General features: G+C 35.8%; 1 protein-coding gene across 2 annotated transcripts; it reads right to left on the reverse strand.

The window, feature by feature from the left end:
* Positions 1 to 24,441, reverse strand: LOC121431867 (gelsolin-like protein 1). Of its 2 annotated transcripts, none has more exons than XM_041629638.1 (10): positions 24,310 to 24,441; positions 10,150 to 10,425; positions 9,311 to 9,382; positions 8,701 to 8,828; positions 6,662 to 6,770; positions 5,706 to 5,816; positions 4,716 to 4,885; positions 4,104 to 4,182; positions 3,174 to 3,269; positions 1 to 1,769 (listed from the first exon to the last, which is right to left on the reverse strand). In XM_041629638.1, exons 2-10 carry the CDS (start codon positions 10,402 to 10,404, stop codon positions 1,677 to 1,679), a joined length of 1,113 nt encoding a protein of 370 aa, XP_041485572.1. In that variant the 5' UTR covers positions 10,405 to 10,425; positions 24,310 to 24,441; the 3' UTR covers positions 1 to 1,676. The 2 variants fall into 2 exon arrangements, with proteins under 2 accessions (XP_041485572.1, XP_041485571.1); XM_041629637.1 differs by having other exon boundaries at positions 10,150 to 10,423; positions 24,307 to 24,441.
* Positions 24,442 to 25,096: the final 655 nt, after the last annotated feature.

The raw sequence follows: 25,096 nt of genomic DNA on the forward strand, positions 1-25,096 counted from the left end.
TAAGGTAATCACGTTGCTACAAAATGGCAACACTTTAATACTTATAAAAATCTTCAAGTACATCTACTTCGTGAACTACTTTGTGTTTGTGACACGACAGTGGCAGGCAAATGGCGGCGGCGGTATGGGGGGGGGGGGGGATGATGATAAATCACGCCTTTGTATATCATTAGGATTTTGATACAAGGATTGATTTTCAACTTTTTTTGATTTGTTTGAAACAAAGATGCATTTTTTCTTCCATATATAAGATATCATATTTCCGACGAAAAAGTTCATAATTGTTTTACAAGATATTGTTGAATTAAGCGATCCCTGCAAATTTAGATATCAAACCAACCCCCGTGAATTTGCCCCTCGTATCACTTTACTAACATAAATCGGATCAATAATCATTAAAAAAATGTGAGTTACATATTGCTTTCATGCTTTGATGTAGTCATAAATATCATTGAAATATTTTGATTAAAAAAAATGTAAGGCTAAAAATTTTGAGGTGTGTTTTCCATTAAAACAGTGCTGTAGATTCAAAGATATGAATATCAAAATAGTTGAAATTACAAAGTTCAATAACAAGGCAAAGTATGAGTCTTTCGTCAATACAACTTCGTAAACTCTATTGCATTTCAATCTAGACTTTCCCTTAAATTTCATCGAAAACTTGCAAAAATACTCAACGTTAAATACCATAACGTATTGTAACAAATTGCCAATAAGAATGAAGAATGTTGAATAACACATACCTTTTTTCTCCAATTATAACAGAAATATAAACTTTATAATGAAACGAATAATTCAAATCACGAGATATTATGGTCACTCTTCTAAAATGAATAACAAAAAATTGCACTAAGTCTAAAGGCTACATATAAAAGTATTCAAATTACAAATACCATTTAGGTCGTTCTAACGAATAACATAAAATTCAATTTGCTACCATATCGACCGACAGATCTCTAACAATGTTACTTTACATAATTATTTCACTATTGCATAGGAAATAATATATTATTATTTGGAAGGGATTATAATATGCAATGTACCTTTTAATTTTCACATTACCTTCTGATTTTCCCCCAACTCACCATAATTACGATATTTGTTATGTTTTTTTCTATTTTATATTATTATTTATCAATAATAATAATAATAATTTTATTCATCTTAGTTGGTATTTCTTCATGTGCCTCCAAATGGCAATCAACCCTTTGTGTAATCCTTCATTATCTTGACAGTTGTGAAACAAATTCTACACAATTCGCCGTAAACTTTGCATTTTCATATTGAATCCGGGGAATATTAATATCTTTATGCTTTTGACGTCACAGACTGACATACACATGCCTATGGACCCATACTCTGAAGGCCAGTTTAACTTGACCATGATCTAACTTTGTGCGAAAATTATGGCAAGCCAAAAATGTCAAAACATGTTTATTTTGTACTTTTTTCAAATTTTATTCTTAATGCTCTTTCCATATGCTTTAATGGTGAAGGTAACAACTTTCGTCATTATCCCAGACAATTAAGAATAATTTGAATGCATACTGAGCTGACAGACCAACGCTGTTCTATTTGAGAGTTGTGACGCAATTGGCTTTTCATAGTTAAACCACAGCTTTAAACCAGAGTTTAAAATTAAACCACGGTTAAGAATACGGGATATTGAGATGGGTTTAGGCAAGGGCGGCATCGAATGCAGGGCACGACTGGCCATCTTTGACGGTTGTGACGGGGATGTAAGGATGCTCGGACTTCTGCAGGTAATTCTGAAAGAAAAAAATGATGATAGCGATGAACTAAAGTGATAAAAAATCAATAATGATAATTGATGTTGAAGAGTGACGTCGATCCAGGGGGGGGGGGGGGGGCAGGGGTGCGATCGCCCCACTAATAAAAATATTGGCAGGGCAAGTGTAACGTTCTGCCCCTAATCATTCCGGAAGTGCAAAATAGAATATTTTTCTTATTATTATTATTACTACTACTACTACTATTATTATTATCATTAATATCATTATTACTCTATTACTATTATTATAATCATTTACTTGATCTATGATGATCAGAATCCACTTATTGCCAAATTCAAAGTTGTATTCTCCAGCAGTTACCTGACAACAATGTAATTTCATAAAATAACATTTATAGGCCTATCCATTCAGCCTTTTAGGCCAACATGACAGGAATACACTGGGATCAGAGGCGTCGATCCTGGGGGGGGGGGCGATCGCCCCACCAATGAAAATATTGGGGGGGGGCAAACATATCATTTTGCCCCGCCAATAATTCCGGATATGGAGAAAAAACAAGATTGTAATGTTCAGCAAGAGAGAATGTGATACACAACTCGTTTTTTATTTAAAATCGTGTTCAAAATGCCCGCTTTTCTGATTGAAATATAAAAAAATTTAGCTCGCGCTTCGCGCTCGCATCATTTCTGTAGCAAAAAACATACTTCTCATGATTAAATGGGTGAATGCAAATGTCCCGTTTTCACTTTAAAGCCTCAAAAGAACCACTGCTTCGATCTGCATCATCTTTTCTTGGATATATATCTTGTTCTTTATCAAAAACGTCCATTAAACTGTCATTTTTTTCAGATCGAAAAATCAAAATTTTCAGCTCGCGCCTACTTGTATTCTTCTTTTAGATACCAATCTTAATCATTGGTACCAAAAATGCTTAGAATATCAAGCTTTCAGGTCATAATATAAAGAAATTTTAGCTCACTCTCGGCACTCGTACTAGCTGTGTAGCGAGATATGTATGCTCCTCATGAGTTACTACAAACAGTTCTAAACAGGCACGCTTTTCCTGCCAGTAAATAAAAAAAAATCAGCTCGCGCTTCGCGCTCGTATAACTTTGTTGTTGAAATACGTGTCTGTGTCTCATGAATCTTATATATATGTGTGTGTGTGTGTGTGTGTGAGGGTGCGTGTGTGGGTGTGTGCATGTGTATATGTGGGTGTCTTGTACGATCCAGCGCCTTTGGAACGTTAATGATTTTGCCCCCCCCCAATCTGAAAAATGGATCGACGCCCCTGACTGGGATATAACTTATATGAAAACATTATTTATTGCCAAAGTGATGATTGAAAACGGTATTTTATATTTGAAAAGCTTGTAAATGCGTTTTGCATGTCTAAAAGATTAATTAAAAAACACTTACATGGACGTAGCCAAAAGCATTTCTGCGTTCGACCTCGTCAGCGCCTTTTCCGATCCAAACGAAACAATCCACGCGTGTATCAACGATGAAGACATCCTAAAACAAAAAACAAAAAGAAGGGGAGAAATCAGAAACAGTTAAAAATAATCTGGAGGGGAGGGGGGGGGGGGGTTAAGGAAATGTTCGCAATGTTAGCTGCAAATAAATTGTTCTACTCGCTTTGCTTTCCGTTCGGACTCACCCCATAATTCCACTGAGAGGAAATATTTGTTTTCTTGGTCGTGAAAATTTTGGGGATCCGTAACCTCCAAGGCCCCAAGCGGAAATATTTTTTTTCCTTGGTCATGAAAATTTTAGGGATCCGTGACCTGCAATGCCCCAAGCCCCCCCCATCGTACGCATCGTGGAGGCAGGGGCCAGGGACCCGTCCACAGAGGATTATTCTATTGTTACCGGGGGTGCTGAGCATTGTCACAGCACCCCCAGTAACAATAGATAATCCTCCGTGGCCAGGTCCATGGCAGGGGCAGTCCCCCTCCCCGAAATTTTGTAAACTTAAATTGTTTTCATTTGGCCGAAATAAATATGTTAGTTAACTTAATATACTGTCTATGACCGATCAATAAAAATGGTTAGAGGTTGATATTGATCATTTTTATCGGTTGGACACGTATTAACTAACACATTGGTTACTTTGACTAAAATCCTTTTTAAGAGTGTATAAGGTTCTTCGAAGAACGGTTCAAAATATTGATTAGAAACCTTTTGCCAATGTGATGAACAATGTAGCCTAACGAATACGGATAAAAAAGAGGTTCTAAATTTTCTTACAGTGAATACTTGGTTCGACTTTGATCTTAACACTTCACATGAGGTGACTTTTGAAACAAAGATTTCTTTCGACGATAATTTAAAAAAAGAACAACTTACGTTGGAGTCCAGTTTGTTCTTCTTGAGAGGGATTCCTTCCTGAACCTTGGTGAATGTCAGCTTGCCAGTATTCTGGAGCCTGAAAATAGTGAACATTATGTCAAGGTATAGTTATCAAAATTTTACGATAAGCCCGAGTTGCCCCCGAGTTGCCCTTTTACTGCAAGAATTATGTTTCTTGAAAAAGGTAAACTAAAGTAAAAGCACCTATATACACCCACATTGGTGTGTAAGATGTACTATTAAGAGCAAATTTTCTTGATTTTTCTTTTCCTATTATCCGTTCTATTGTTTTTTCATCCTTTATTCTTCTTCCTCCTCCTCTCATTTCTAAGTCTTTTTAATTATGTCTATCTCTCTCTCCTTCTTCTTCCTCCCTTCATCATCATCATCTTCTTCTTCTTCTTACCAATTTTCGCTTGCTTGATGACATGCAGGATATTTTGGAAAGCAAACGATTTCGTAGAATCAGAAATGGTGTTTCGAAATATATCTTTCCCATACAATTAATGAGCGCAATTGTAAATGAAATATCTGCAAAACTATTTCTCGTTCGCAGTACTCTCCGTAATATTCAAATCGTTCTGATTTGGGAATCATGAGATTACCTACCTGTATATGCAAGGGAGGGAGTTATCCGTTGGAACGCAGTCCACTTCGTCAACGGGTACATCAGGGAGGTTGGTAAAGAAGGGGTGACTGTCCCCCACACGGTTCTCATCCAAGGTCTCGCTCTTGGCCTTGCCTCGCTTCTCCTTTAGTTTAGAGATGTACTGAACAGCCTACAAAACAAACCAGTGGAGACACCGTACTTTAAGAACGTGGGTGTTGAAACTGACAACAGGACCAGCCGAGGGGCGGGAAGGGGGGAGGGGGTTTGTAGCAGTTGCCCCCCCCCCCGAAATCTTGAATGTTGTATATCACGTTACTTTTAAATTGTGTTTATTGAATTAAATAGAATAAAGTCAAATAAACTAATTGAAATGATAGATGTTATTTTACAAGATCCAAGTTACAAGAGATACAAGATATTTTGTTTTGTCGTCGCAAACATACCGATCACAAAAAATTGTTTTCCACTGGTATAATTATAATAGACATGCAAAATAGACAAATACATAAAATAGCTCAAAGAATAATAGGGGTAGACATGCATGAACAACACAAAACAAATAAACAAATAAATTACTGAGATATCAATTAAGCGAAATGTACATATAGTGTAAATGTACGGTGATGTGCCTTCTTGCGCTTTAGCTCTCTATTTCTTCTATATATGCTTGTATTTTGTTTTGTTTTATGTTATTCAAAAATGCAGGGATATTTGAACCCATGACTTTATGATTAAAAGTCAGAAGACCTATCCACTAAGCCACAATACATCTGCACACTGTAAAAACTGTGTTGTTAAAACTGACACTAATTGGTGTTAATAGAGAATCACACCCTGAGGTGTTAAAATAACACCCTAGAGATTGAACGTAACACCTATAGGTGTAAAACTAACACCACCAATCTAACAACGGTGTAAAATAACTGGTGTGGTCCTCTGTGTACACCGGTTAACACCACAGTTTTTGCTGTGCATGTATAATGGCTTACCATAGTACGCTCATCCTTGTTGCTCTTTGATCCGTTCCACTGGTAAAGTTTGAGTCCAAGATCCAAGATGAACACATCACCGCTGCAGAGAGACTTTCGAGACCGTGGGCGCTGAAGAGAGATGCAAGTTTTAAAGAAAGATAATAATGAAATAATTATAGCATTTATGAGGTGCCGACTATATACTTGCCTAGATCCAGCGGTACACTATATTACCCCAGCTATGGCTCGAGCTAGTAAAGGCGCTTGGTGCATTTAAGGAATGAATTCTGCCGGGTACCAATCTCTTCATCCGAGTTTAAGTGCAGCAGTGGCATCACAATGTTGGTAAATTCCTTACTGAATGAGAACAGCCATGGCTGGAATTCGAACCCATGTCCCTCTGATTGAAAGACGAGAGGTGTAACCACTCGACCACTACTCCTTGTCGGCGATAGAGGACTTTAGGATAAAATACTAGGAAGCCGTTGACATCCATGGGCAATGCTAGTGATTCAAAAACAAGCCATCGGTAAGATTTTCTGACCCGTTTCTCCCAGTTTTGTTTAAATTTGATTTAATTTGATTTTTATTTTTATTTCATTCCACAACATTCATTACAAAAATTCTCAGAGTATTACACAGACATTGCCAGTCTAGAAGTTGAATAATAATATAACAAATATAATTTACGACAATGTTGCACTTTTCACATTAATGTATCTAAGAACTATAGAAAATTGTAGGTGGAAAGAGCAAATAATTTTTTGTCAATGATTTTTTTTCAAGGGATCATAATTATTTGTTCATTTTCCCGAAGCACATAGCGGTGAGGGAAAAACGTCCTGAAGGGAAACTGTGACTTCAGAGGGGAGAAGAAATAATATTTTTGGTAGATGCAACCAAAACTTTAAAGTATGATAAGGCAAAAAGGAGCGGGAATATGATTCAATAGAAAAGTTGATATGTCAGGATACCTCGTGCACGTTGACGCGCTTGCGGTCTCCTTTGAAGTGGAGTAGACGTGGCTCGTAATTCTTGGGTTCTACATGACGGAAACCAGTGTCGGCTCCGCCCTCCATCAATCTGTAACCATGGTAACAAAGAAAAATAAATGGAAAGAGTAAAAATTAGGAGACACTATAAAAAATAAATTTACATCTGTTATCAAAGTCAGAACCGTGCATGATTTCGAGCCATCTTCAAATGAAGATGGGGTATGCAAAATGGTCAAATTTTGCCGAGTTATTATTAAGCTAATTATATAAAGGACATATTTTTTTGCAAACGATATTTTAATAAATCTAGGAAATAACAACCAATAAATATATGCAATCTATCAACTTCATTTGATAATATGATTGTGATTTGCACCTGGGTGACGATGAGGAGGGCTGGGTGAAGTGAAGAAAATAAGAAATTAAACAACGAAAAACAAAATGAAGAAACAAGGAAGAAGACTATCGTAAAGTTGTGTTACAAAATTATACTTTGTTCAATTGATTAAAGGTATTGTTTAACTTTGTGAGCAGCCAATTTAAAAAATCTCAAACCAAGATGAAACATGTGTACAAGTGCATGTATTAGAACTAATAAACCCTGAAAACAACCATTATTGAGAATGAAAAGCTAAAACTACAAGGCAAACCCCGATTTTGTAAATAGGCGTCTTATAGACACCTAAATAGTACACATAAGTGTATGGGATGAAATTAAGATGGTGTTTCCGGTCACTTAATATTTCAATTTTTGAAGCACTAAATAATTATTTTCGAACGCAATTTTTTCTGGGCTTCATTTTTGTAACATATCACAGACACGGGTAACAAGTGTGACCTTCTAGCTCAGATTTTTTAAAAGTCAAGCCAATGTTAACCAATCACTTTAAGAAAATGACGTAACCCCAACACTATCTTGTATTCTGTTCAAAATACCCTGGCGCGGCCCTTAGTTTGCACTTTGTGACTTCAAGAAAGTGTCAAATTATGTACCTATAGCGCTTAGAAACAATGTGTATTAAGCACTTTATAAATATATTGTTTTATATCATTTGATAATAATGATAAAAATTATAATAATAATAATAATTATTATTATTATTATCGTTATTATAATCATTATTATTATCATCATTATAATACACATGACTTAAAAAGCGCCAAATCCACTCTGTAGAGTGCTCAAGGCGCATAAAAAATAGATAAAAAGAAAGGTGTTAAGAATGTTTTTGAAAGAGTCAACAGAGATATAATTTTTGATATCTTCACGAAGTCTGTTACATAGTATAGGGCACGCATGAGCAAAGGATCCCCAAAGTTTTTGAAACTTTTGGAACCACAAGCGAACTGGATGTTAAAGAGACCTAGACATGAAGATTGTGCTGAGAAGCTGATCCATGAATGCAATGAAAGGCAAGCAACAAAATCTTGAAAGTTATCCGATCCTTGATAAGGAGCCAGGCCAGAGCAGCGAATTCAGTTGACAGTATATACGAACTGCAACATTTTGAAGTTTCTGAATTTGAGATAACTGTTTCTGGGGTTGGGCTAAATTGAACAGAAGTCCATTGCAAAAATCAAGACGGAAGGGAAGTCATGTACTATTTGTTTGGTCTCATTTGGAACTTTGTATTTTTTCTTGGGGCCTCGAAGAAAAACACATTTCAACTATTGATAGATCTACCATTATTAAACGATTGAGGAATGAGTAGATACAGATGTATATACAAATAAATGAATAGTTTATTAATAAAGAAATATATAAAAATATTGTAAATCAACAATAGATTAATGCATAAATGAATAATTAATTGAGTTATACGATATGAAAAGATGAATGTGTAAATGGAAGAACAACTCATGAATGACTAAATGTTTACATGATGAATACGTATAGGCCCTACAGGTCGAAAGAAATATGAATAAACAACTGAATGTGGTTTATAAACTGTATGGTACATATACATGATGTAACGTGAATTTTAAACTCTCAATTATAGATGAACTTTAACCCTCACGTGATGTCCTCAAAGTAAGACTTGAAGAGGTCGGATTCGAAGTCCATGACCTCCCTGTGCTGGACGGGCTTGTCGTCGAGGAAGTGATCGAGTTCGACGGTCTTGTAGGCTGCAGTGCCGTACTCATCCTAGCAAAAGAAAATTAAAATACAGTTACTTTTACCGAATTCTACTACTACTACTACTACTACTACTACTACTACTACTACTACTTCTACTAGTGATATTTACAGTAATTATTGGTAATAATGATAACTACAACAACAACAACAATGAAAACATTAATGATAATAGTAATTGATGATGATGATAATAATAATAATAACAATAACAATAACTACTTTTACCACCACTGCTACTTCTACTGCTACTACTGCTACTACTACTACTACTTTTACTACTACTACTACTACTACTACTACTACTACTTCTTCTACTACTACTACTACTACTACTACTACTACTACTACTACTACTACTACTACTACTACTACTACTACTACTTCTACTTCTAACAGCAAAACAATGACAATAATGTTCTACTTTTCTTGAAATCTTTTTTTTCATCTTCTTAAAATCTATTTTTTGTCAGGATGGTATATTCCATTACCTGTGTGGAGTATCTCCCGATCCAAAAGTGAACGTCATATAGAAGTTCCTCGCTCTTCGAATTGGGATCTTTCTGTATAAGAGCATTAAAAAGTTTAGATTCATATAAAATATGATTGCCCAAGGAACAAGTGATTCTGAAAGAAGAGGCACATAAAGTGTTGTATACAACAGAAAGTATTATATACAAGATAAAAAACAAAGCTGTTAACATATTTATCATTTTTCATCCAATCAATAAATCAGTCAGTCATTTAATCAATCAATAACTAAATTATAAGCAATAAATTATAATCTATTCATCCACCGATTAATCAATTAATCATTAGTCATTCACACATCAATAAATCGTTCAATCCATTCATTCATTAATCAATGAGTCAATTAACCAATCAATCAATCAACCCACCCACCGACCCAACAACCAACCAACCCACCAACCAACCAACCCACCAACCAACCAACCAACCCACCAACCAACCAAGCCACCAACCAACCCACCCACCAACCAACCCACCAACCCACCAACCAACCCACCAACCAACCAACCCACCCACCAACCAACCAAGCCACCAATCAACCCACCCAACAACCAACCCACCCACCCACCCACCAACCCACCCACCAACCCAATTAACTACCCCCAACCAACCCACCCACCCACCAACCAACCCACCTACCCCCCACCCACCAACCAACCCACCCACCAACCATTCCACCCACCAACCAACCAACCCACCCACCAACCAACCAACCCACCCACCAACCAACCCACCAACCAACCCACCCACCAACCAACCAACCAACCAACCAATCATGATTATTTCTACCGTCACTTACATATGTATTGAGGATGATATAAGAATCCCCGCTGTAGAAGCTTCCATATTCCTCCTTTGGCCAACGCTTGACCTTAAACTTAACGATCCTCCATACCTCAAGGCCGACCTTTGACCCGGCTCCCTTCCAAGCTGGTTCGGTTTGAGCCGATTCTTTCTTGATATTCTTCTCTGTATCCGAACCGAAGAGTGCAAGGTTCGAGTCCTTCCAGTCATACTCCTTGGCCTTGCGCAATCCCTTGCTCGGTGCAGTCATCTTGTTCAGTTATATTTTCCTAATTTAAGATAAAATTTGAAATGTAATTCATTTGCATTTTATACAGAGTAAAAACACGAGATGATATATATGTTTCTCTTAAAAATATTTCAAATGTATGCATGGGGGTACGGGAGATACATAGTAAAAACGCCATTTGAATTTTTTATACGCTATTAAATATAAGAACCTTACAGTACTTTTTTTAAACAGTTTAATGTTTAAAGTCTTAACAACAAAGTGTAATTTTTAATGTTTAATTCTCAATTAATTAAGCAGTGTTTGAACTATCAAACAACTACTGTAAGTTTTATATAGTAGCAGCGTTGTTTAAAACTTTAAGTAGCGATTTTACTGTGTAAAGAGTTCAGGGGCAATGCCATCAAGCTGAACATTACGCATGGCGTCTGGCACCCCGTTCTCATGCGAAATGAGATATCCCGAATTTCGCCCCTAATTCTGCATAAGTCTTGATTAATAACCCATTTTGCTTTGAAATGCTGAATAAAAACGCGACTTTCATCCTAAAAAGATAAGTGTTCAAATGTAGCTCAATTCAAACTTGAGTCTGGTTTAGCACCGAAGAAAGGATCAACAGAGTCGTGCATAAAGTCGGGTGTAACGTAGGGACATTATTAGGAAGCACTCTGACAGCACGCAGAAACTTTTAATTTGCAAAAAAAAAAATGGAAAGGAAATTAATCAATCAAATAGATGAAAATAAGACATCACTCAATAATTCTTAATTGCAATTATTGAATAGTTTATTCGAAATTAATTCATCCTTCTACCAATATTCAGTTGTTTAACAACAACAACAATATTTACATTTTTAATCAAAAACTAATTTCTACTTTTGAGAAGGTTCTTTGAAGAGAGAGAAAGTTCGCCGACAGTATGTCACATCCACGAAAAATGACAAAAAAAAAATTGGTACGATTTAATAGTTGATGATGGGAACATCAATATTTTTTGGCCGCTTACATATTATTGGTGGATCAAAGGGGGGGGGGGGGGAGGGGGGCACAGCCGGCCCATGCCCCCCTCCTGATAAGCACAATTAATAGGCCTACTTGTAATGTAAAAATGCCGTTAAAACAAGTGTGCCCCTTTTAAGGTGAAGACCTTTTTTTAGCTTGTCAATTTTTTTCCTGGACGGAATATCCTTAATTTTTGGTTCAAACACTTTTTTGTTGCTTGTCAAATTTGTCCTCGGGAAAATCTGCCCCCTTCTTTCGAAAAATCCTGAATCCGCCCCTTACCAGCACCATTGACACACTGGGTATTTTGACTGATTTTTCTATTTAGGGTATACTAAGTTGTATTCAATAAACCCATCTGGCAGTTTCCTCATCGTCAACGAACGTTCCCGTTGCTCCGCGTGTCGGACCTCAGTTCTTTGATTACTTTCAAAGGACATCAGTCCCTTCTCGACCCTTATATGGTAATTGGTATCCTGCCTGCAATATTAAGAGGCTGAGAATGAGAAGATCCGATTTTGACCGTGTGCAGTTCATGCACCCGGTATTGAAACTCGGCAGCTCGCTTACCTGATAATATTGTTTGATGAAAATGTAATTTCTTTCCTTATTTGTTTATCTATCCATGCCTTCCTTCCTTCCTTCATTCACTCATTTGTTTGTTTATTTTATTCATCTGTATGATCACTGATTCATTCATTTACATTATTCTTTTTTGGTATATTTATTAATTAATTAATGTATTCATTAATTCATTCATTTATTCCTAATGACGATTATTATAATCGATATCTTTGTTATTATTATTATCATTACTGTTTTCGGGGGTAGGGGCAAATAAAACAATAATTTTTAGAGTATAGTGTGGGGGGGGGGGGGGGTCAGCATTGCATAATGATTTTGGATCCTTGTCAAAGTTGAAACATTGTTATAAAATGTGAAATCAATTAATATACCATATCTATTCATAAAATAAAAGAGAATGGTAGGTGAAAGGGAAAGAGACAGAGTGAGAGAGAGAGAGGGGGGGAGGGGGGGGGGGGGGGGGGGGGGGCGGCAACCAGTACGCTCTTGCGAGTACATGACTTTTACTGGTATTCAGCTTTAACGTGAAGCGCCGTTCACAATATTTATCAAGATGGGGAGAACAGCTCTGTGCATTATTTCCAGATATAATCGTATGGAGGATTCTACGAATACCATTGGTATGTGTCATAAATTGAAATCGCGTATTGCTATCTTCATTGGATATGAAATCAGCACTGGGAAATCTATCAATTCCAAGCCGTTGCCGGTTTGCAGGTTAATAAGTATTTTCTTTTCATCGAATAATTGTATGTAAATGCATGTAAGTCTCCGTTCCCCCCTCATATTTAATAATAATATATCTCACTCAGCCTTCCTCAATTGGCCCAGGTCATTCCCCATATTATGCATATAATTAGGCTAATTTATGCTTTAAAATATAATAATTATGCTTTAAAATATCATAATGACCTATCTTCCTGCACCTTCACTCTTTTGTGGATCTTATAGTCTTTTCTCTCAAACAGAGGGGAAGTGAGATTCGAATTCCAGACAGCATTGCCTTTTTTCCTCAGGTGAAGTGGGATTGGCAGGATTTTATCGTTACATGCACTGAACACAATAGCTCGAGCTAAAGCCATGGGTAATAATAGTTTCATCTTTTATCCTCTGTAAAAAACACTATACGTTAATCCATCAGTTATCATCATCATGATCATCATCATTACCATCATCATCATCATCATCATCATCATCATCATTATTGTTATCATTATTATCATTATTGCTATCATTACCATTATTAAATCATTATCATCATCATCATCATCATCATAATCATCATCATCATCATCATCACCACCATCATCATTCACATCATTTTCCGCTCTCTTTGGTCATATTGCCTCACTCTATATACTGGAAATCCCTCTCCAAGCTCTCTTTATTCTCATCTTCATTCCAACGATGATCTCCTTTATCTCATAGATTTAATCGAAATCACGAATGGAATTACAATGTCAATTAAGCCCCCCCCCCCTTATTTACCATCAGACTTAGAAAGTCATGCAGTGCTTCATGACCGACTCCATACCGATCTAAGCTAGTATATTAATTTGTATGACATACCGTTATCCGTTTAGAAATATGTGCTTGGTATGGCTTCGACATAATGATAGCCTTATTATTGATAATAAGTTGCTTAAAGGCTCATTGTATGTACTTAATATTCATGAAAAGAAATAGGACCTAGAGAGTAATTGGGGAATGTCTTTCGATGTTACATGGCTTTGGGTTTAACTTATGTCATCAGCACCTCTGGAAGATTGAGATTCATTCACCTAGATAGCCCACGTTTTGCTCTACCACTCAGCGAGAAGCAGTTTCATGTGTAAATATCTTAATTCTCTGAAAAACCATTTTATTCTGTATACTGTATTACTTAGATTCTTTACTGAAATATATTTTTTTAATATAAAAGAAGTACTTTTAAATGTGTGTTCAGTTACATCCTGTAATACATGAGCGATATGACAATAGAAGTGCTATGCTGAAATAATGTCCAAGGGATAATCTTTTGCTTATGATAACCCTTATCTGATAGACAACGGCAATAGCTAAGACCATTGTGGATATATTACATCACTGAACAGGAGGGAAGTATCTTTCTCTCTCAAAGTTAATTAGCTCCAGCATTCCCCACCGGAGTCAATTACTGCTGGTCCAATTGAGATGCGTCTATATCGCGTGAGATTTATCACAGCTATCACAGACCCGTAGATTGAAGCGCATGCAGCCCGTGTGAGCAGTTGACTACCTTCACTGTGCTCCAGGGTGTGCGCGAATAAGTGTATGCTCCTAAGTATACCAACAACTTAGCAGTGGCTTTGAAGTATAATTATGGTGATTTTTATTTTATTTATTTATTTATTTATTGATAAATTCATATTCCACAATCATCAAAGTACATTTCGTAATAAATCATGTTTACAATGAAAAAAATGCATAACACATGCAGGACTGAAACGTACAATGAAAAGAAAAAAAGTGGAGGGGCCTACTAAAAAGCAGTGCTTGTAAAATGTAGACCCCCTATTAAAACTTTATACAAGGGTAATATGACACAAATAGAGTAAAATAATCAGCAAAATTCTATACAATTATATAGATATAAACACTGTAACACAAATGTATATACACTATATACAAAATTAAATATTGACTTTAAAATAATCAATATTACCGTGGATAAGTATGAAGTTCACAAATATTTGATTGAATCAATAAGAATTCAGAAGAAATTTTTTGATGAGTAATTTAAATCGGTTAAGATTAGCTGCCTCTTTCATTTCTCTGTCCAGAGAATTCCAGAGTTTTGGTCCTGTGAAAAATATAGTTTTGCTAGAAAATACTGTTCTACTTTTAGGTAGGTGATAGTCGTTTGATTGTCTCGTATTATATGAATGTAAAGTATTGTTTCTCATAAATTTCTTTTGTAAGACATTAGGTACACTATTTCTATCTAGCTGATACATGAATTGGAATAGTTGCAAGCGGTACAGGTCATTGACTTTAAGGATACGTTTCTGACGAAACAATTCATCCGTATGAGATCTAAAGGACATATTGCATATTATTCTCATTACTTTTTTCTGAAGTAGCAAGACTTTATTTAGTCTCGTTTGAGAGGCATTACCCCATGCCAGAATTCCATAATTAAGATACGGTAGGATTAATGCACAATACAACATGGATAGCGCCTGTGCTGGAAGAACGTTTTTAAGCTTATTGATGACTCCAATATTTCGTGACACAGTTTTGCAAATATTGTTGATATGAGCATTCCACGTGAGCTTGTTATCAATAGTAAGACCTAAGAATTTTGTTGTTTGCACTTCTTTGATTTCAGTATTATCTAAAAGTATTTGATGCGGTAGATGTTTCAATAAATGACTAAAAAGCATATAATTAGTTTTTTGCAGATTCAGTGACAGTTTGTTGGCTTTAATCCAGTTTGTTACTTTTTTAAATTCTGTATTCATAGTTCTCACAAGTACATGTGGATCATGATGTGTATAGAAAATATTGGAATCATCAGCAAAGAGAATAAATGAGAGAACATGAGATGAATTTTTCATATCATTAACATAAAGTATAAATAACAAAGGGCCAAGAATACTACCTTGTGGAATTCCACAGGAAACTGGCCTTGTTGGAGATTCTGATTCATTTACTGTAACAAACTGAATTCTATCAGTAAGATAACTCCTAAACCATTGTAAAGCTGTCCCTCTGATACCGTAATTTGATAGCTTATATAACAGTATTTCATGATCTATTGTGTCAAACGCTTTTGAGAAGTCGAGGAATAATCCTACGGTATGATCAGAATTGTCAAAAGAAGTAGATATTTTATTTATTAATGTCAATATAGCATGAGTTGTATTATGTTTTTCTCTAAAACCGAATTGATTATCACATATAATACTATATTTCTTAAGGAAAGCAACTGTCCTTTTATAAATTATCCTTTCAAGAATTTTTGAGAACGAAGTTAACAAGGATATTGGGCGATAATTACTAGTAATCAATTGGTCTCCCTTTTTGAAAATGGGTATAACTTTAGCTATTTTCATCTTCTTTGGGACCTGACCAAGCTGCAATGATAAATTAAATATATGAAGCAGGGGATCAGCAAGAGAATGTATAATGTTTTTCACAACTCTATTTGTAATACCATCATAACCGGGTGTCTTTTCTGCTTTCAAATTAGATACAATCTCAAGTAATTCTTTTCTATTAACTGGAGTAAGAAATATTGAACTATCATTTTGTTTATCCAAAAAGTCCTTAAACGAATTTTCTACAGGTATAATATTTCCAGCTAACTTCGGTCCAATTTGAGAGAAATATGAATTAAATTCATTTGCTATAGAATGAGTATCTTCAACCATATTTCCATCTACACTTAATTTATTAACAGCACTAGATTTGTTAATTTTGTTTAGAGCCCCATTTATTGTTTTCCATGTATTTTTAAGGTCGTTTTTATATGATTGTAATTTTTCTGAATAAAACCTCTTTTTTGCTATTCGGAGAGTAGTTGTTAAGGTATTCTTATAAGACGTGTATCTATTCCGTGAAATATCATTTGGATTTGATATATAAGAAACATACAGATTATTTTTCCGATTGATGGACCTTAATATCAATTTTGAAACCCATGGTAGCTTTGGAACACGTTTATAGTCGTAATTTCGATATTTCTTCAGAGGAACACAAGAATCTAAGCAATCATTAAAATATTTCAAAAATATGTCAAACGAGTCATCGACATTCTCTTTCGAGTTATAAACGTCAGACCAATCAACAGAGCTTAAATTTTCTTGGAGGCGTTCAATATTTTTGTCACTAAAGTTGCGACAGATCCTATATTTCTTTTCCATTTTTGCGAATGATTGCATTGTTTGGATATGGGTAAAAATAAGAAAATGATCGGATATGTCTGTCGTTACAATGCCAGCTTTCGGAAGAGGATGAGAGTTACAGAATATATTATCTATAAGCGTAGCAGAATGATCAGTAATACGGGTTGGTCTAGAAATAATCGGCAAAAAAGTAGAAGTTAACATTAATTCAAGGAAATCGTTTGTTAAAGAGTGATTACTGGTCAAGAGATTAATATTGAAATCACCAGTGATGATACAATTGTTATTTATCAATTCGCCGTTTTGCAAAAGTTCATTAGTAGCAAATAAAAAATCTTCTATACAAGAAGTTTGAGGAGGTCTGTAAATGACACCTATAAGAGTTTTCTTATCTTTATGAATTTTTACTTCTACAAATAAGGATTCAATGATATCATTCATATATTCAAATTTATGTCTAATTGCATAATCAAATGAAGACGGAATATATAATGCTAATCCACCTCCAATTTTATTTTTCCTATTGTTTATAACAATATCATAATTCGGGAGGGTGCATAAGGAATTCGGTGTTTCCGTGAACCAAGTTTCAGTAAGAGCAATGATTGGGGGATTGGCAAACTGTGTATTTTCTAATAATAATCGTAATTTCTCGAAGTTTTGGTTAGCGCTTCTTATATTCAAATGCAAAATAAAAACATCTTCTTCTCCAATCGATTTAGCATAGTCTTTGAATGAATTTTCTGTATAATATGGAGATGAGGAGAGATTGTATGCTTTATCATGAATATCGAATTCAACTTGAAGCTCATCAAAATTACTTGTAAGAATATCGGTAGAAAATCTATCGAATGGAGTATGATGATTTGAGATAATATTGCTTTTATCCTGATGATTTAGTAATAAGAAATCATCATTATTCAGATGATAAAATGGGAAATCACGCATATTATCCACCATTTTGAAATAGAATATATTGCCATTTTAAAACAAAATCTTTGTAAGCTGAGCATGTAAAGCATCTTTTAGATTTGATACCAACATGACCCCAAATTCGAGCTGGAAAAATAATGCAGTAGTAATAGTTAACAAAATAAAGATTATCAAATACAATTATTAACGGTCGGTGAAGAATATTTGCACACAAAAATAAGTAAAATGACCTCCATGAAATGCTTGGTATTGAAAAATTATTGAAAGGGCAGTGAAAAAATGCAAAATATACCACGGAAAATAACACAGATATTGATCGATGCGAAAATTTTTGTGACGAGAATTTCATAAGAAATGAAAAGAATACTGGAAAATGGAATAACATGGATAGTCCTTCTACAGCTTAGAAAAGTCCTCTCTGGAATGAATGATGATGGGTTGACACTTCTCATCCTTCCTTACATAGATTCGGCCATTCTGGGTCCACAGGAACTTGTATCCGGCATGTCATCTTAAATGTAAAATGTTAATTCCCCAACAGTTTTAACTTTCAGGGGACGCGGAACAGTTTTGAAAGTGTGTTTGGGGGGGGGGGGGGGGGGGGGTGACCATGCAAGAAATCACAATCATATGGTATTTTTTTTACCTTTTTGTACACAGTTTCGGATAAAAGTGGGTCCCATTTCCGCGGCCCCCGACTTTAACGGTTCGATCAGGACAAGTCACATGCCTATTGCAGTGCGAGATGAACAAGAAATGAAAACAAGTTTTGACAATCCAACACAACGTTAACATATAGGCCTACACAATAGTACACATAATGCTCATACAAACCACACCACAATACATACATATTCCCACCCTCACATGTGCACACTCGCACACTAAGCACACACACCCTCTCTCTCACACACATACCACTCTCCCACAGACATACATAATACACACACACACACACACAATATTTTTCACGTCAATGAATAGGCTATCCTGTAAACTGATTAAGTGAGAATATATTCATATCCCACGCTGATATTTGCTATATTTTCAAATCATCATTATCCAGAATTGCACGAGGCTTGAAAATAGATCGTTTCTTGACAATATGATATACTAGTATCACATTTCGTATTGATTCTAATGCAATAACACGCGAATAAACTTAAATTCTTTCAAAGTGTCTTTCACTTGCTCCGATAAACTACTTTTCATTTCTTCAGCTGATAGTAAAAGGACCTATAACATTACCTGAACTATAATAGAGCATTGCAAGAAACGGTCAAATGCATTTGAGCTCCCAAACCAATCATAATATGTCTTGCAATTATTACCATCGTGCTTTATAAATGCATTAATTTGATGATTTTTATTCCGAGGATGTCATTTTTTTTCAAGCAATCTGCTTATAGGCCTATATATATATGACAATCCTTCGCATGCAAACTGTAAATGTAAATCCTTCTCCTTCAAACTGTAAATAAATTTGTATAAATTATCAGAGAAAGTATATAGATCACTATGTTTAGAACGATTTTTTATTTAGTCCAATTTTGTTCATGCTCCCAAACTCAACCTATATAATGTTATTATATAATGAAACATGAATTATGTACGAATGTAATGAATGCAGAAGAAAACAAATCATATCAAATCAATTCATATATTTGTATTATTAATTGCTGATTAGCTTCTTACAGCAAGTAGTGATCTAACAATTGTAAAATTGCATCTGAAATAATTCATTATAACTACTTTCTTGCAACACTCCCTAGAACATTGGAGACACCTCTGTTTACAAGGGTAGATTATAAACCTGCCAAGCAAGAAATTTGTATAAATTGTTCGTTCTTCTTTTTTTTACTCCGGTTTAAGTAAGTTTGGAGAAACCTATATTTTTTTAATTTTCATCTTTGTGCAAGACATTCGAATTTTACTTACGAAAAGGAAACGGGCCCCTGGCCGCCGTTTGATAATACGTGTTATAGAAGCAAATTTGCAAAAGCAGTTTAAAGCTTTAAAAAAATCATTCAATTCGATTGGTTAATAGTAAAAATGTTAACAAATTGTGAATTTTATTGGAAGTCTACAATGATGGTCTGGAGCTTCCGAAGCAAAAAACATCATCTTGGATCTCGATTCAGTATGGCTCATTATCACCGAGACGATGAGATGGATAACCGTCAGCTGTCCACCTAGTTAGGATGAACCCAGCTAGTCTCAGCAAGAGAGCAGATATAGGTTGGTATGACATGCACGGGAAGGATGGAGGAGAGGTTGGCGCGGGGGGTATTGATGGTGACGGGGCGAAGGAGAAGAGAAGGGGAGGGGAGGATGCGGGATGGTGTGGTAGGAGAGGAATTGAGAAGTGAAAGTGATGGGGTGCAAATAAATGGAAGAGGGTGGACAGGATAAGGAGAGGAAAGAGGGGGGGGGCAAGAGGAGGATGGAAATGATGAGGGATACGTAATGGACCAAAACTATAAAAGAAAGAAATGAAACAACAACAACAACAACAACAACAGCGAAAAACAAGGATATTATGGGGAGCAGAGAACAAATGAGTTAGGCTGGGTGAACTAAGAATACGAAATTATAGGGAGAGGGGAAGGGGATGGATAGAAAAGGACGAGGCAGGAAGTGATGGAAAGGGGAGGATAAGAAAAGAAAGAAAGAAAGACAGAGAGAAATGATGGAGAAAAACAAATTCTATCGAACGATGGTTGACGAAGGGGTTAAGTTTGAGTTAAACCCACAAGCAATCTTAACATCAGCTGATGAGGCATATGACAGATGATGGTAATATATTTATTGACTTCCAAAGACCCGGGTTCGCGGTTATCAGATAATTGACAGAGATATATAAACGATAGTATACCGCAATGGTCATGATGGTATGTGCTAGGTAATTAAGAGGAGGTGCGAAGGCGAAGAGTGCAAATGCCTTTGTTGTTTGTTAATTGTTTTAGCATGGGATTTTCTTCAATTTAGGTATAATACTAAATATACATTTGATTTTATTTTATTTCTGCACTCAGGATAAATATGCAACATAACATCGAGGTGATACAATTAAGTTTTACAAAAAAATTAAGTAATAGTCATAGTAAAGCAATGAAAAATGAATATTTACAAGAAGCAATTGTGTACACATACACAAACATCAGCTTAAACATCCGTTTAAACAGTGGTTTATGATTCATTATATCAGTAAAACATGAAAAAATAATGCCGTATTGCTTAAAATGGTTTAACTTTATATTTAAGCCAATTTGATCTCATTTTCTTTTTTCCCCCGAGCTCATACATAAAAAAAAACATTTACCAAAGGTCATCGGGGACCGATGGGGTCTCCCCACTAGCATGACTGTATAGTGAAAGCCAAAATTCCGATTAAAATTTTGTCTTTTTTAAATGGCGAATTGTCGATTTCATTTTAGACATATAGGTTTATATAAACTGGCATTCGGGCTTATCCAGTTACCCATTGGAATTAGTACGGGAGAATGGGGCATCCCAGTTCGGGGGACAGTTTCATCAACATTTTTGTCCGACAAGTCGTCAGACCTGACATCTTTCCTTGATTCTGATTGACTGAGAGACACTGTTACCATGGTAACTGTCGGATAAAATGGGACTTGTCGGATAAAACGTCCGACAAGTCCTTTCATGAAACGCCCCCAAGTTCGCCTCACCTATCCATCTTCGATGTCCCGTATGTCCGACTAAACAAATGCCGTCAATCGTTCACACGTGTGTCATTATCTATTTTAACACCTTCTTTTCTATTTGTCATAATGTTCCGATCGAGACTCAGTTGCTCTTCTTCTATGAAATCTTAGATCCGCCCTAATCCAATTGCAATTACTCTAAACGCAAAAGAGATAAATCTGGTAATCACATTCCACTCGGAGTGAGACTAGAAACCAGTCGTTTTGGAATGGGATTTACGCCTTTTCGAGTGGAAATGTCTAAAGATGTACACTGTTCACTCCAGAAGGAGTTATAATGCACTATCAAAGGATGGGAGTAGATCCCGCTCCAAACTGACAGGTCCCCCGTCTCACTCTGAGGGGAGTATGATTGGGGACCAGATTAGCTATCTTGCATTTAGAGTGTATATATTCTCATCCGATATCAAGAAATTTGTAATAATAATAAAAGATGGATTTATGGATTAGAATGGATTTATAAAGCGCTTTTTACCAGAGGATACAAAGCGCTACTATTATTACACCGGCTTTAGCTCGAGCTACCATCACCGGCGCTCAGTGCAAGGAATTACTCCTGCCGGGTAATAATCAGAATCAGAATGAAGTCGCGATTAAAGAGGCTGATATTTCATAATATTATGATATTATTTATCATTCACCTTTAACACCATCAAGCCCATTCAGAACCCTTTAGCATGTGCAACTTTAACGTAATAAATTAGAACATGTTTGGAGTCTCCTGAAAACTGCAGCATCAATCATGCAGCATCCTCTCGTTCAATAAAGCACGTAAAAAATAATGAATCGAAAAATATGAATTGTGGAACAATATGGAGCAAAACCAAAACAGCCAGAAGAAATTTCAAGGGTTAACGGTTAACAGAAACATTGTTCCGTGACAAGGTTAAGAAACCAATCAACATGGGGGATGGGCGAAGCATATTCAAGATTCCATTTGATCAGTGATAGTAGTATTTAAATAGCATTGACTGTAATCGTTAATGTAATGGCTACATGTCCTTGACTCTCTCTCTCCCTACCTTTCTCACTCCCACCCCCTACCTCCCTCAACTTAATCGTTTCAACAGCTGACTCGATCTTTCCTCGTATAACCAGACCCGCGAGAAAATGAGTCTGAGTTCCTGTATCGTACTGGTGCGCCTGGTCTAGATGATCCTCGTTCTTCAGTGAATAATCCAATCCTCGGAGGGAGTGGATAAATTTTAAGAATGACGTGAAGTCGTTGCTGAGTGAATTTCATCTTTTTAAATGTGAAATTTTGCAATACATTCGTAAGTTTACTCCTTGTGTACTCCAGATTGAGTTATCGTCGGGTCGTTCTCAATGGTCAAAATATTAACTTAGTATTATATTTTATACATCGTATGATACGTCGAGTGTTTTATTCTTTTTGTTTTTCACATGCTTTTTTCAAAAGATTCTCTTTCTTTTTTTCTTCTTTTTCCAGTAAGTTCCCCATTTCATTATGTTGTATCATAATTCACCTTATTTTGTTGAAAATTTTGAAATGAGATAAATTCGTTATCAATCAATCAATCAATCAATGATGTATAAATCACACCAAATCAAGTAAAAGAAACTTTAAGCTTATACAGGCATGATAGACAAAATATGTGTTTAAAATTTATGGATCATAATATGGTTTCCTTATTTCATTCAAAACTCTAGAATATGAAAGATTATTGAGTACAAGTAAAATAATTTCTTCTTAGATACCTTTTTTGTACCATGCAGAGATATGATTTTCCATCCGATGTCAGCAATTTATAAAGGGAGAAAAGAGAATAAAATGTGGCCTCAACAAATAAGTCGACTTTTACTGCATAATAAAACTATTGCTGTCGCAATATTATGATTGTCTTAATTTGCTATTGAAATTTCTTGAATGTAATAAATTGCACAATATTCTTCAGGCTTAAATCCTGATAAGTAGCAGTGAATAACTAATATTTTGTTGCCTATTTGAATATTGCGCCTATTATCTAACCAAATTACTCTTTAACACAAGTCCTTATCTTATGAAGATGTGAACATAGGCATATACTATTTCTGGCAAGCAGTAGACAGCAGCCTATACAAGCTGCGTATCTTCGTTATCACGCGTATATGAACACACCCGCCCGAGACACTCCCATCAGACAACAAGCACATACATCCCGATGGAATCATTATCTACATCCCCCTCTATTCCCTCCCATTTCTCCCATATCCCTCTTTCTAATTCTCTTTCTTGGATTGTTTGTGTTCTTTCTTTCTTTTTTCCCCACGTCTTCGAAATGTCTAGTTGTATAAAAAAACATTCTTGGTCCTGATAATCTTTGTTGAAAAATAAGTTGATAAAGTTTGTGATAACTATATGTAATCGATAAATGACCTCAATTGCAAGCAGCTTTCAGGATGCTGCCCTAAATATCAATGAAGGAAACTTTGGTAGTTACATTGGCAAACATTATCCCAAACCATCAGTAATAAACAAATACAGTCACAAAATACAAAGCAAGATTGGATATGCAATTTTTATGATGAAACTTTCATGCACCATAATCATTAGGTCTTTTTTTTCAATCTCGGAATTAGCATCTCTCATAATTTAAGTGCTTTTCTAAGCAACGTTCTCATTACTGAAACCGATAAGCAACCAATTCAATCTCACTCTTATCTAAAGCTTATCTCTCCTTAACCCTCTACAGAACTAAACTTGGTGTTAAGAAATGATTATTTTCAAAGCTAATTACCCGAAGGTGTAAACATGGCACAGGTCAATGACTAAATTTCAGATTAAAAGTATAAATCTTAACAACCTACCTTTTTTATGCGATGAAATCCTTTGCTCTTCCTCAAACCGCGCCCAGTTTCTTTGCGCCGAATGGTCCACTAACTTCCAAAAACAAGCACTTCCCAGTACATGACGAGCAGACGATAGATGCATTGCACGAGGCCATCCCGCCAAAAAACTCTAGCCCGACATCTCCCGCGCATTCCTCGCATACCAACGGCGTCTAGATAGTCTTTATCCAAACACTGTACGTTTCCAGTTCTCCTAGTCATGCTTTCAAAATGTATGCATCGAAAGAGGATATAGCCTACTTCAAGCGAAGTTCAAAACGCAAGGTCGAGGTACTCTTGTGTTAATTTCTTATGCATGCCGTGATTGAAGTTGTGATGTCTTTATACGCTTCCCTTGTTCATGTTAAGGACGGAATCTGAATGAGCCCATGCTACAAGTTTAAGTCATCTCCGATGCTACATTATCGAGTTTTCACATCGCCACGCAGAACGAATTCAAGAACACAGTAAATGTATTGAAAATGCCCATTAAACGACAATGAACAGCTGGGTGGTCTTTGTCGCGAATTGGTAAATCGGAATAGCAGTTCATCCTAAGTTTCAAACAAATATGTGGTTCATCTGTGTAAGGTCTAGGATGAAACTGCAATCTTAAAGTCACCAATTTGATTTACGACAAAGACTTCTTAGTTCCTCATTGTCATGAAGGGCATTTGACACTGTTCTTAGTGGCAGTTTTCGCACTGAGTAAGAAAACTTCCTTTGATAAAGGTCCTCAACAGGTTACAAAGGACATTTCACAGGAGAA

This window comes from Lytechinus variegatus, chromosome 18 (genome assembly GCF_018143015.1).
Source record: "Lytechinus variegatus isolate NC3 chromosome 18, Lvar_3.0, whole genome shotgun sequence".
Classification (NCBI taxonomy): Eukaryota; Metazoa; Echinodermata; class Echinoidea; order Temnopleuroida; family Toxopneustidae; genus Lytechinus; species Lytechinus variegatus.